Consider the following 15,390-nt stretch of genomic DNA (forward strand, 5'->3'; position numbering starts at 1 on the left):
CACAAAGAGTCAACCCATGCAAACTGGTTCCTGAAACTGCTCTCCACATAAAGGATATCCCGAATACTTTGAATAGAGAACTCTTTTCACTGTTTTTGTTAGTTTATGCAATTATTCATCTTTGTTATTAATGAGTAGTTTGTTTTATACATATGGATATATAGGGATCTATACAGAAATATGGCTATATGGATAGTTTTCCTTTTTTACTGTTCCTCTCCTTTCCTTCTCTATATTGTCTTTCTCCAGGTAATTAAGTAGGTAAATACCAGCACCTGGCTTAGGCTGTGTACACAACAGGCAGAACTAGGGTTTAGGGAGTTAGCCCCATCTCTCAATTCTGTTTTCTTCATTGGAGTAGCTCACAGGGCTCTGCTTTATTTTTCTCTACCTTTACATTCCTTCCCTTCTTTCCTACTCTAACTCTTCTATAATCTTGTACCACTTTCATTCATAGATCTCCCTAGAAAAAAAACATTCCTCATCCTTCCCTTGCTTTACAACCCTGATTCAACTGACAGATAAGCTTCAAACGACTGAATGCTATACCTCCACTAAAGCTTTTTACAAACCCTGAGCCCAAATAAATAAATCTCAATGAAAGAGATCAGCCAACCCCAAGCACAGTGAATAACCCATTAGGAAGATCTCACTTACCTGAATGTCAAAACCAAACAGATGTTAAAATAGGTTTTTAAAAAAGCATCATGGCAATACAAGAAATATGAGAAATCAAAGAAATACAACACCCACAGAAAACAATCAGACAACAGAACAGAAAGCTACGGACTCAGAAAAAAAAAAAAAACACTTCACAAACTAGATTAAAAGTCCTGCTGATAAAAATGTTCAGTAAAAAGCTAGAAAGCTTTTACAAGGCATTTCACAGAAACACAACAAGACTAACCAAAGAATACTGGAAGAATTCATGGAGAACACAAACAAAAAGCTGAATTTCAAGAGATGGCAAAGGGGTCCAATGGGGGGAAAAAAGCCACTCAGATAAAAGAGATGAAGGAAGGCACAGATAAACAGATCAATGAAGCAAAGAAGTCAATACAAGACCTAAAAAAAGGCTTCAATAAACAAACAGAAACCCTCAAAAAAACAACCAAATAATAGGTAAAGAAATAGAAAGTAGAAAGCTTCTGCAGCTACTCCAAGCGACTAGAGCTGATTCTAAACAGAATATAAAATCAACCCACAATAAAAGAGGCTTTTCTATACTCTAACAAAAAGAGCTGCTGTTATTATTTTTATACTTCCATTCTAATTATTTCTCAATACAGTATTCACAGTGTTAATGTTTAAACAATGAAATGCTTACTCCTCTTAAAAGTCTTCCAGTGGCTTCCCAAGTCACTCAGCGAAAGCCAATATATTCAGGTCACAATTGATTCCTGGCAAAACTGAGTACTCTCCCCATTCAGTTCTTCTCATTCTCGAGGCTATTGCTAGTCTGGACTAGGTGTCCGTTAATACACTTCCAACGAACTTGGTACTCTTCTTAGAGAACCATTATTATTTATTACTTGGCTTCCTCCTCTCTTGCTACACTGGGAGCTCCATGAAGTCTGTTTTCCTCATAACCGTATTTCCAGCACACACAGAAAACATGACACCATCTCAATCAAAGTTTGTGGAATGAATAAATGTCAAAGCCAAGATAAATATTAGTCACACATATTTAAAAGATAATTTTAGGACTGAGGTATAGCTCAAGTGATAGAGCATCTGCCTATTAAGAAGATCTGAGTTCAATACCTAGTACCACCAGAATAAATGAGTGTATGAATGCTAATTTTAGAGCTTGGAATATAGCTCTGTTGTATAATGCTTGCCTAACAAAGTATTTAGCTCTAGATAGTGGTGTACAGCTGACTTTTTTGCTTCTCCTACAAGTCCTTATTTACAAAGTTCTCTATGTTTTACTTGTATGTAGAGACAATAATTATATAAAGAGAACCACTGTACTCCAAAATATTTTCTCTCATTTTCCCAAATTAATAGTATTATATAGAATAAAGTATGCCACTAGTGCTTCACTATGTGTTTATTTTTAATTCTTTAGGACTGTTAAATAAAAACTCAGATTCTGGTTTGATGCTCAAAAACAGAACCAATGTTTATTTTTGGAAATGTTTGTGACAAAAATAAAACCGTTTTGTCTTTTTAAAAACAGGGCCATGAGGTTCAGATGGTGAGTAACTTCTTTTCTGTACCCACACATTTCTCAGTCAGAAAACAGGGCTATGGAAGGAAAGGAGAGTAGGGTTAAATGACTTGAAATGACTAGAATACATATATCACATTTTGTTATAAAAACAATATGTTTGCAACAAAATTCTCAAACTCTACATATTGAATATTATGATTAACACATATTTTGTTTGCTGGTACATTATATAATGTTACTCAGAGGCATACAAACTAAAATATAGCAAATACCATTAGACTATAAGCAAAATTAGCGTCGTGCCCCCACTGAAATGGTTTTGTTAGTCTAGTATGCAATGTACCTTTATCAGACACATTCCCTTCCACATCACTCTCCCTCATCTCCCTATACACCTAACAAATCAATTTCAGCAAGCCTTACTGTTTCATTTTCACATGTGCATAAGTATTTTGCCTGTATTTAGCATATTCAGCAGTCCCTTCCTCGTTCCCACTAACACCCTCTATCCCTCCCTCTACAGGGCTTGCCTTACATTTTTGTCATTTGTTTTTTTCCTGTACACTAATAGTTCAGAGTTTTCACCATGGTATTCCACATACTTTAATTCCACTTTTATTCCACTATATTTTAATAAGTTTTTTATTGTGAAAATACTGTACAGAGGGGTTACAATTAAATGAGCAAGGTAATAAGTACATTTCTTATCAAGCATTGTTGCCTCCTCCTTTGTTTTTCCCCTATCATCCCTGCCCTCCCATCTCCACGACCCCACTACCCTCCCAAAGTTGTAAAGTTCGTTTTTCAACATAGCACTTTGTACATCTCACTGTTGCAATGGGTCCACCTGTATCCCTATTTGAATAATTCGTTTTTTCCCTTCCCCTCCCCAAATTATACCAACATCAAATACAGTTAAAACAGGGGTAATACCGTGGGGGAGGGACATACAAAGCAACAACACAAAAAATCACCTGTTATACATATGTTAGAAAAAATAGCAAGAAAGAAAAAAACCACTTGTGTCCTTATCTTGGGGTTCATTTCACCTAACATCATCTTATCTGACCTTTTCTGCTTGTCTCAGACATACACTAGTTATTGCAAATAAGGGAAACCATGGGACCTATGTTTCTTTGGGCCTGGCTTACTTCACTTAATAAAATTTTTCCCACGTCTTTCCATTTCCTAACAAATGGAGCAATGTCATTCTTTCTGATGGAGGCATCGAATTCCATTGTGTATATGTACCACATTTTCTTGATCTATTCATCTACTGAGGGGTATCTGGGTTAGTTCCATATCTTAGTTATGGTAAATAATGCTGCAATAAACATAGTTGTGCTGGTAGCTTTAGTATGGTTAGACACTATATTTTAAGCAGGTTTTCCCCTCCTACTCCCTCTACCCCCACCCCACTTACTTCCATTTTCCCTATTCTCATTACTGTCTTTTAGTGAGTTTAATTTTGTTATATTTATTCACAGATAATAATGCACTTTAGTATTGTTTATCCTCTAATATTTTCTTATAATCTTCTTATAATTCTCCCTGTCCCTAACAACCTAAAGTCTCACAATAACTGATATGTTCTATCTATATGTCTACTAATCTCATGTGTGTGCATGTGTGTATTTATCTTTATGTCTACATGCATTTTTGACCAAGCACAGACAAAAAAGTAAGAAAAGTTTTTTTTAAGTCTAAAGAAATTCCAAATTCACTGTTTAGAAAACCCACATACACATTAAGCAGCTCAGTTGATGAGGAACTCTTAAGTCAGCCCTCGTGTTGTGATCAGGTGTGTTTAAATCATTATGTGACCTGCTGTTTCCCTGATCTTAAAATTTTGTGAAAATACACCTCTCTGAAAGCAAAAAGTGGACCCAAACCAGGTAAAACATAATGTGCTTAACTTATGTGATAAAATGAATGATGTATAAGCAATACAATGCTAAACTATGCATCCTGAGGATTTATAGTCTTTCTTCAATGGGAAGATTCCATTTCTTGGTGCCTTTTGAATAATTGGATTAACTATACCAAATAGGCAGCACCCAAACAATTTGACCCTTTTTTTCTACTTTCCTCATATACAAATATTCCAAGGTGATAATACTATTTTAGAAGCTGAGTTTTTTGTGGTTCAAACATCTATGAATTTAAAAAAATACACAGAATAATCAGAAACTAGTACTTGAGCTTTGTGTCCTCCTGTCAATTACCTTGGGTCTCCTGTTCCTTTTCATCCACCTCCTCATCCTCCATGGCTGACTCTAGTACTATAACATCAGTCTTTTTCTTCTTTCTTTGTTTCTTCAGAATCTTCCATACCTTATTAACCTTCCTTCGTAAAGATATGAACCATTTGCTGGAATGTGAAAAGTTCAAGCAAAATTTTATTTCTCAACAGTTGGGGGATAATAACAGAGGATGATAAGGAACAGTATTGCCCAGGTAACTCTTTACACTTTGCTACCTGCTTCTTTTTTAACTGATTAGAGTTAATAATTCTGGTAGGAAATATTTGGCTCCCTTACATTTTCCACTGTAAACATCATTATTACCCTATGTGCAGTCACTTCAAGCGATTCTCCATAGTAGAAATGCTTTCTTCTGCTGAAATCAACACCTACCCCTCAACATCCAGCTTAGATATTTTCTAGTCTAGGAAACCTTCCTTTTCACTCCTACTCTAGAGAGATTTCTCCAGCTTATGGCCCTTAAAATTCAATAATAGTTTCTGTTACAAAAATATCTGTTCTTACTATTGTTTACATTGGTATTTGTGACATAGTCCCCTGTAATTGTGTAGCCAGCAAATGCAGGGGTACTTGAGAAATCTTTAGATGCCAAAATCTTGTCTCTATGCCTTACACATTTTACCTTATATCATTTTCACAATAATCCTATATGATAGACAGTATGTTTCTTATTTCACAAGTGACTAAAATGGAGCTTAGAGGGGTAACTCACCCAAGTCACACAAAACTAGTAAATGGCATGCTACGTTTTGAGCATTAGGTCTAACTTTTCAGTACAGCCTCTCTCCCAGTATGCTAAACTTGTCTCCTCTCTAAGTTTATAAGTTTTCTGTCATGCTGTAACCTTTCCTTATAACCTATAGGTGAAATGTCAATGTTAGTTTATTTATATGAAAAATATTAACCTGACTATATTATAGGGTTTTCGTTTTTTTAAACTACATACATGAGAAAATAGGGGGAAAACAAAAAAACGAAAGAACACTTTTCAAAGAGGTAATAACAAATTAAAATTGTATCTTAAGTTCAATGTTACATTACGGAAAAGAAGACTACACACAGAAGACTAGAACCCTCCCAGTATTATGGAACTACCCAGAACAAACAGATTCTGAATATGTGCGGCCAGAGACATGTAAGTCTGCCTCTGAAATGATGACTTTGAAAGCAGTACTCACTTTTTTCCCCTAAAACTGCATTACTGAACTGTCACTGCGCTCTTCTAGGTAAGACAAATGTGAAACAAAGAAACACCTTTTTTCCAATTAATCATAAAAAAACTCTCCAGGCCTAAAATGAAATAGTGAGTTGAGGTCAAAAATATATTTATTTATATGATTTACCTATGGCTTCTTCATGTTGCAATGTTGTTAAGTACAGCCTGAAAATGAATAGTAACTCAAACAACACACAGTTCTCAGTCCTTGAAGTCAAATGTTTCAGAATACAATTTTGGATTATAGAAAATTAATATGACAGGTATTATGAATAACACTCCCATGAGGTCTGAGGCAGCATTTCATATAATCAAATACAGCAATATTTTTGCAACAAAAATATATGTATATTCACTGTTAAGAATAGTGTAAATGACTAGGCCCTAATAACATCACATATTATGAGCCAGTATACTCACATTAGAATGGGTCAACTTCACAGTTATTTCCATAGTAGTGCATTTGCTTACTTATGAAATAAACACTATCTTAAATTTTAGAGACATGAAAAGACAAGGTTTGGCAGCTCAACTTTTAGAAAGAAAAAGAATTCAAATAAATTAATATGACAGAGAAAAATAATCCTAAGAAACAGGTACAACATGGGAAAAAGAATAGAGAAAAACATGAACTCTGGCTAGGGGAAAGATAAATGTACAGACTGCTATTATAGAAGGCTTGGAATACCACAGCAGTGGACTCGAAGTGAAAGGTATCCTTTATTTATGTGCCAGTACTAAGCCTTCACATTCCCACTTGGCCTTTTTGGTCAAGGGTGGTGCTCTACCACTTAAGCCATAGCCTTGTGCTGGTTAATGAAGGTTAAGAGTCTCACAGACTTTTCTGCCTGGATGACTTTGAAAGTGATCTTTAGATCTCAGCCTCCTAAAGCAGCTAGGTTTCCAGGTGTAAGTCACCAGTACATGGCAATACGTCATATTTTTAATCTAGATTTTTTTCTTCCTTTTTTCTCATAGCCATCTAGCAACGAATTGAGGTTCTTGCTTTATCAGTCCTTATAAATAAAGTATTTCTTAACACTGCAGCATCTTATTTTTTGTGGTGCTGAGAATCAAACCCAGGACCACATGCATGATAAGCCTATACTCTACCTCTGAGTACTGCTCAGCCCTCTTGTTTGAGCAAGAGGCCAAATATCTCTATATTCTGAATGTCTAAAAGCTTAAGTATATGGAAACCCTGCATAAAGTGGGAAAGTTAAAACATACATTAATTGATTTTATCTGTAACCCTTCTATGGACTATGACTTTTGACTTTAGTTATGTGTTTATATCCCTTATTATACCATGTATCCTTTGAGAGCACAGAATATGATGCAATTTACTTACCTTTTGAGAATATAACAGGTAGGCCTGGAACCTAGCTATTTCTTCAATGAATTGGAAGCTCTTGAATAATATAATGATATAAACTAATAGCACTATTTAAAAAAGATGAATCTGAATGGACTGCAGGACAGACTAGAGAGAAGGGAGATTGTGAATCCAAGTATGTATCTGAACTGGCATTAGGTATACTTATCCTCTTTACCTAAGGGCAAAAGCATACATTCTTTATAACATATGGACCCAACTCCTAGCCATATTACAATTTTAACTTACAGTCCCATTTCAAATTGATTGAACATAGCACAAACCTGTTCTCAAACCTGTTTTGACATTTTAGATACCTTCTGGGGACCTTTTTACTCCTTTCCTCACACTTCCTGTCAAGTATAAGAGAGAGTATAGCATACAAGGCCTGAGCCAGATTAAGTGACAACAATAAAATAGACAAATGAAAAATCCCACATTTATTTTTTAATGAAAAAAGGACAGAAACTAAGAAAACAGCCAACTGAATTCAACAACTAACCAAACAAAATCATACAGTATGACCAAATAGGATTCATTCCAGGGATGCAAAGCTGGCTCAATATATGTTAAGTATATTATATAATTCCACACACCAACAAAAGCAAGGACAAGAACCACATGATCATCTCAATAGATGCAGAAATAGCATTTGACAAGATTCAACACCCCTTTATGATTAAAGCTCTGGAGAAACTAGGAATCATGGAACATTCCTCAATATATTAATGTCTATATATGCCAAACCCACAGCCAGCATTATACTTAATGGTGAAAAGTTAAAACTACTTCCTCTAAAATCAGAAATGGGACAATGATATCCACTCTCTCTACTCCTCTTATAGTACTAGATTTCCTACCAAGAGCAAAAGGCAAGAAAAAAAATATAAAGGGGATCCAAATAGGGAAAGAAGTAAACCTATCCCTATTTGCAGACGACATGATCCTGTATTTAAAGAATCCTATAGATTACTCCCCCAAGTTACTTGAGATGATCTGAAACATTGGAAAAGTAGCAGGGGATAAAATTAAAACACAGAAATCAGTAGCCTTTCTGTATGCCATCAATGAGAAGATTGAGACTGAAATCAAGATTGAGACTGAGAACAATTCCATTTGTAGTAGCCTCAAATAAAAAAAACTTAGGAATTAACCAAAGATGTGAAGAACCTCTATTATGAAAACATTAAAAACCTGAAAAAAGAAATTAAAGCAGATTTAAGGAAACAGAAAAACATTCCATGTTCCTGAATTTGAAGGACTAATATTGTGAAAATAGGAATACTGCCCAGAGCTATTTACAAATTCAAGGCTATACCTATCAAAATCCCAACATTCTTCAATAATAAAGAAGAAGCAATCCAGAAACTCATATGCAATAATAAAAGACCCAGATAGCAAAAACAATCCTTAGCAGGAAGAACAGTGTTGGAGGAATATCAATACCATGCTTCAAACTCTATTATAAAGCCATAGCAATAAGAACAGCTTGACTGGCACAAGAATAGGACTGAGGACCAATGGAACAGAATAAAGAACCCAGAAATGAGCCCACAGACCTACAGCCACCTAATATTTTATAAGGGAGCCAAAATAACAGGATGGAAGAAAGACAGCCTCTTTAACAAATGCTGCTGATAGAACTGCCTACATACATGCAGAAAGCTGAAGCTATATCCTGAACCAAATCGGATTGGGTCAAAGACCTTGATGTAAGACCAGATACCATGAAAATTTCAGGGAAATGGGTAGGGAAAACATTAAGGCTCCTAGGCATGGGTCAAAACCTCCTAAGTCAAGACAGAATGGGAGAAGATTTTTACCATCTACACATCAGACAAGAGCCTCATATGTAAAATATACTTACAGCTCAAAAAAATAACCTCCCAAAAATAAACCTTGAAAGACACAACAACACAATTAGTGAATGGGCTGAAGACAGAAGGACGTCTCAGAAGAAGAAATAAGAATGGCCAATAGACACATGGAGAAAAGTTCAACATTTCTGGCCATGTTAGAAATGAAAATCAAAACAACATTGAGAGTCCATCTCACTCCAGTCAGAATGGCCATTATCAAGAAAACTAATAGTAATAGGTGCTGGCAGGGACCACCACTATACTGCTGGTGGGAACGTAAACTTGTTAAACTACTCTAGAAAGCAGTATGGAGGTTCCTCAAAAGACAAAACATAGAACTTCCCTATGACCCAGTAATACTATTCCTGGGCTTTTATACCACAGACAACAAACAAGGCTACACTAAAGATACCAGCACAACCATGTTCATTGACTATCTGTTTACCATAGTCAAGGTATGAAATCAACCCAGATGTCCCTCAGCAGAAGAACAGATCAAGAAAATGTGGCACATATACACAATGATATTCTACTCTTCCATCAGAAAGAATGATATTGTACCATCCATAAGGAAATGGAAAGACTTGGAAAAATTATATTAAGTGAAGTAAGCCAGATCCAAGGAAACATATGTTGCATAGTTTCCCTCATTTGTTGTAACAAGAAAGTGCCTATAAATCTACAAGTAAATACACTGGATGGTAAAAGTCAAATAAAAATTACACTTGGACATTATTAATTATACAGGACTCTAGACATTCACACAATGAGACCAAAGGAAAATATTCTTAGGAGTGGATCACAAAGGCTTAATAGCTATGTGCATATGATCATATAAAATGATGTTTATCGAAATTAACTCCAAGAAATGGATATGAGGTTTTATTGTTGTTTTGATTCTTTTTTCTTCCTTTGTTGTTGTTTCTGTTTACTGTACCTTTTGCCTTATATCTAAGTTTATTTGTTTTGTGGAGGGTAAGGGGGAGCAAAGAAATGATGGAACAAAGGGTGAACAAATGCAACTGTGATACTCACTAGACACTGTTGAAAAAAGAACTATGTATCTTGTGGGGGATGGAAGGGGAAAAATTGGGAGAAAACAAGGGAAGAGGTGACATTGTTTAAAAAGAAATGTACTCATTACCTGACTTAGGTAACTATAACCCCTCTGTACATCACCTTTGCAGTAAGAATAAAAAAATGGGGTCAGGAGGAAAAATGTGACTAAACAGTTTATATATATATGAGAGAGGGAGAGAAAGAGAGAGAGGAGGGAACAGGAGAAATGGGGGAAAAGGAAAGAAGAAAGGAAATGAGAGGCATCAAAAGGTGATGATTTGGGAGGAAAGGAGTTATGTGTTCACTTTTGTACATGTTTCAGGTGCTGAAATAAAAGTTGCAAATAGGGAAAAATTAAAGGTGAGGACTTAAGTACTTGGATTTAAGAACTATTCACCCACTGACTTTGAATATGAGTTAAAAGGAACCTCAGAAATTATCTGACTCAACTGGTTCTAGTGGCTCACTCCTAGAATCCTAGCTACTTGAGAAGCTGAGAACTAGATGAACACGGTTCCATGCCAGCCCAGGCAAAAAAGTCTGCAAGACCCACTTTTCAACCCATAGCTGGATACAGTGATGTGTGCCAGGCATCTCAAGAAATAGTGTGAGGCTGAAAATAGGAAAGCACAGTTCCCAGCCAGCCCAGCAGAAATTCTACAAGGCTTCATCTCAATGGAGAGAAGCTGGCTGCATGTTGTAACTGTGATCCCAATCACTACAGGAAGACTAAGCAAGCAGATACTCAGGCAAGAGCCCACATGGGAAGCAAGATACTGTCTTAGGACACACACACACACACACACACACACACACACACACACACACACACACACATACACACACACACACACACACACACACACATACACACACACACACACACACACACACACACACACACACACACACACACACAATGGGCCTAAAGAATGGCTCAGGATTAAGAATGCCTGTTCAGCAACAAGAAGACTCTGAGTTCAAATGCAAAAATAAATAAATAAATAAAGAGTAAACACATACAGAGCATACAGGATCTGACATACATACACACACACACACACACACACACACACAAATGCAGACTTAAAATACATTACCAGTCTGATATAATAAGTATAGTACATACATGTGTGAAATGCCGTATTGATGCCCTTTTGAACAAGTGATAAGTACTTTAACAAAAAATGAATGTTAGGCAAGTCTGGGATGTGAACACTAGGGGGAGGGGCAAAAGCAACCAGAATGAAGGAGGGAGAATATAGTCAAAATCCTTTATGCACATATATGAAAATGGAACATGGAAGCTTCTTGAGATTGGTTTGGGAAGGGTAAGGACTGGATAAGGGAGAAGGGTAGAGGAAATGAATCTGATCAAGATATATTGTATGCATATACAGACATGTCAAAAATGAAACCCCTTGTGCAACTAATAGACACTAATTTTAGAAAGAGAAATTAACTACATTTTTAAGAACTACAATAGCCAGCCCAGTATTGGAGGCACATGCCTGTAATTGTACCTATCCAGGAGGCTGTGATCTGAGGATGGAGCTTCAAAGCCATCCGAGGCAGGAAAGTCCTTAAGACTCATTTCCAATTAACCACCAGAAAAGTGGAAGTGATGCTGTGGGTCAAAGTGCTAGCCTTGGGCAAAAATTATCAGAGACAGTGCCCAGGCCCTCAGTTAAAGCCCGGGTAGGGGAGGGGAGGGGAGGGGAGGAGAAAGGGAAGGGGAAATGGAAGGGGAAATGGAAGGGGAAAAGGAAGGGGAAGGGGAAAGGGAAGGGGAAGGGGAAAGGAAAGGAAAAAAGGAAAGGAAAGAAAAGGCTAAAAAGGAAAAAGTAAAGGGAAAAAAGAGGGGGAAAAGGGAAAAAAGAGGGGAGGGGAGGGGAGGGGAAGAGAGGAGAGGGGAAGAGAGGGGAGGAGAGGGGAAGAGCAAGGAAGGCAGGCAATAACTAAAAAAAGTTTAAGCTCACCTTCAAACTGGTGGCAGAACCAAAATTAGAACACAGGTCTTTAGAATGGTAAGGGAGTGTGAAATCCAAAGGAGCTTTCAATGAGCAGTCAATGGTGCCCCATGTGACTAAAAGATCAAGTTGGGTGGGAACTAAGAATGCTACAATAACATTATTAGTGGCTTAGCAATGTAATGTTCTTTTTAATAGCACTTACTCTTCAATAATTCTCTAAAATGCTTCCCTGAGAATCCTTTGCAACAGGAATACCTCAGACATATAATCCCTATATGATAAGGTTCTCTTACTCCTTCAGTAACTAAATTGTCTTGAACAGGGATCAAGAAGAACTGGCTTTAGGTAAGTTTCAAATCTTAATGATTCACGGTATAAGAGACTTTTGGTTTGTTCACATTATCATCATGTTTTATCAAAGTTCTCAGAGCATAGTTATAAATTTTTTAAATGTACAGACTTATTTTTTTCTTGTGAATTCATATGTACATAATCATAGGAGCTTCAAACCTTCTTCAAGTTGACTGCTGAATAAAGCTTTTCAAAACAGCATTACTAGTTTTACTATGCAGTACAATGAAGCATACAAACATAGGGACTTGAAGATATAAATAGCTATTTTTTATTTTCAATGGGTAATGAATTTTAGACTATTTTTGATATATTTATTCCCATATTTTACCTTCTACTATAAAGAGAAAGCATCAATATGATTATCAGCACAACGAACACCACATTACGAAACTCACACATCACAATTTGTCTAAATGTAGAAATTTTCAGCAACAGACATCTGGAAACTAGCAGTATTGAAATGTGGATGGAGAGGAGTATATTTTAACAGAATCTTGTATCAGATGATTTACAATCTTAATTTTTTTAAACAAAGTACTAGTTTTGTCATTTTTCAGATTGAGTTCTGAATTTTTTTCTTAATTTAAAGTTCCATTAACATATTCAATCTACCAGGAAGAATATGAAAATATATTTAATCTAAATTTAACAGGGATTAAAACATTTGGATTTTTCTTCTTTACCAACGCTAGGTACACCGTCAATGTCACTAGGCAATGCACAAATGTTTAGCATATGAACATGGATTAAATTTTAAAACAGTTAAAGATTAGAACATAAATTTGGCATTAAGACTATTGTTAGTAATACTCTATTGTTATTAGTATTCTATTACTGTAATAGGTACAAGTCAGTTGCCTTCCTTCTCTATTCTCTCCTCGGAGCTCTCAGCTCTCTGTCAGTTTCCTTTAGTTCCCATTCACTTGATCTTTTCCTTCCTTCTCCTCTAAATCTTAAGCTTATCAGTGGTACTTAAACCTAATGAAGCTCCTGATCCCTATTAATGAGGATAATAATAGGTCTTACCTAACCTTGAGTTGAGGATACCTTTCTAAACACCTTCTGTATATAAGTTTAATAAGGTTATTAGTAGTAAATTCTTAGAAAGCTTTTGATATATGCTATATTCTTTGGTGTATGTGCAATCAGTTCAAGTGGCCTTGAATTCTCTGTATACCTGGAGTATATAACATTTGAGCTTCCAACTAATAGAAGTCAGCTAGAGATTCAGTTAATTATTCCAAGGACAAAGTTGAGGTACATTTGCTTAGAAAAGACAAGCAGTTAAGGGACATATAATGAATGAGGAGAACCCCATTTGGATGTAAAGAACTCTGTGGAAGGCCACTTCCCCATCCAATCCACATCTTTTTTGTATGTGTGTGCCTGTCTTGGGGCTTGACCTCAGGGTCTAGATGTTATTTTGTGAGATTTTTCACTCAAGGCTAGTGTTCTACCACTTGGGCCATGGCTTCATTTCCAGCTTTTTATCCCCTCCCTTGTTTTTCTCTTACTATCCCTTCCCTCCCCCACTCCCGCCCCCAGAAGTTGTAAAGTTCATTTCCAGCATAGTGTCTTGTGAGTATCTTTGTTGCAATGCATCATCCTGTTTTCTCACGTTTTTATTAGTATCAATTAGTTGTACAACAGAGTTTCAATTTGACATGTCCATATATGCATACAATATACCCTGACCAGACTTACCACTCTCCATCACTCCTTTTTCTTCTCCTTTTCCCAAACCAATCTCAACAACCTTCACTGTCCCATTTTGACACATTTCTAAAGTATTATGACTATATTCACCTTCTTTCACACTTCACCTGTCAACAGTACTCACACCTCAAACAGAACCTGTTTTACATTCCCATCATTCTATTTTTTAAGTTCACGTTCAAAGGATAATTTTTACTGTGCTCTTTCTTACATGCACATCAGATTGACCCCCTTGTTACTCTCAGTTTCCCTATCCCCATTACGTATTATTAACAGGTTTTAGTGAATATTGATTTGCCATCTCCATTCACAGATGCAATTTACTTTAGTATTGGTCACCATCTTTCTCTTTACAACTTTCTAAGTGAGGAACACCAGGAAAATAAAAGAGCAAAAAAGGGGTTAATGTGATCAAAATTCAGTATTTGTATGTATGGAGATAGTACTGCAAAAGCTTCCATACAATTAATACGCATCAATTTAAAAAGAATTAGGAAAAATTACAAAGGACAGATGGCTCAATGGAAACTAACACTTGGAGGAATGCCTCATATTTATAGTTAATATCTCCCAGTATACCATACACTTTCAGCTTGCTGATTTATTTTTCCTTCTAGTAGGGCTTTCTGATGAAGCAATACACAGAATCTATCCAAGAGAATATTTTCAATTTGTGAAAAAGCAAAAATAACAAAAAAAACTTGAAAAATACCATGGCAACTCCACTTTTACATTTTGCTCATTTCCTTCCTCTTACCAAACACAATTCCTGTGTATCCAAAGCATCTGAATAAATGTTTTTACACACAGACATTCACATATAATCAGCTGCTAGCAAATAAAAGTTATATTTTGCTTACCTTCTACGGCAAATAGAGCAACAATACATGGGTAGACATCCCAGAAAGATCACACTTATCATACAAATTCCGAAAATCCGAACCATCTGTTTAGACTCTGTTGGTTTAATTATATTGTTACTTTTAAGACTGAAGCAAAAGAAGCATATCTGAGCTATTTCATAAAGTTTTCATTAAAAACTATTAGTAAAGCAAAATGAGCAAGCATTATGATAGGTAAATATCCTTGCTACTCTGTAAATAACAAGTTTATGAAATATTTTTACATGCAACTAAATGTGATCCTTTCAACATCTATGCCTCAATGAAAACCTTAACAAAATTATCCTCTTGCTTTGGTAATAGAATAGGATACACTGTATATGTTTCTTCCTGTGACCCTACCTGTGCTTCTCCAAGTTATATATCCTAGAGGACTCAAGAGCAAATTAATCTATGACTACCTAATTTGGTAAAGAAATGGATTCTTAAATGTTTATTCCCAAGCTACAAAACATTAAATTAAATAAAGAATCCAGAATTTGCAGGTTAATAAACA

General features: G+C 35.9%; 1 protein-coding gene across 2 annotated transcripts in view; it reads right to left on the minus strand.

Annotated features, from left to right (window-relative positions):
* Positions 1 to 2,164: 2,164 nt before the first annotated feature.
* The window catches only part of Fmr1nb (FMR1 neighbor), a 32,972-nt gene continuing 19,746 nt past the window's right edge, over positions 2,165 to 15,390 (minus strand). Inside the window, exons 4-6 of one of the 2 annotated variants that reach the window (XM_070038883.1) lie at positions 14,853 to 14,949; positions 4,402 to 4,547; positions 2,165 to 2,250 (exon numbers count right to left, since the gene is read on the minus strand). In XM_070038883.1, coding sequence (XP_069894984.1) covers positions 2,234 to 2,250; positions 4,402 to 4,547; positions 14,853 to 14,949 — 260 coding nt within the window. In that variant the 3' untranslated portion in view covers positions 2,165 to 2,233. The remainder of the gene's footprint in view (positions 2,251 to 4,401; positions 4,548 to 14,852; positions 14,950 to 15,390) is intronic. The other variant, XM_070038885.1, reaches the window with a different exon arrangement.

Source organism: Dipodomys merriami, unplaced genomic scaffold (genome assembly GCF_024711535.1).
Source record: "Dipodomys merriami isolate MVZ:Mamm:240054 unplaced genomic scaffold, mDipMer1.0.p SCAF_3, whole genome shotgun sequence".
In the NCBI taxonomy this organism is placed as follows: Eukaryota; Metazoa; Chordata; class Mammalia; order Rodentia; family Heteromyidae; genus Dipodomys; species Dipodomys merriami.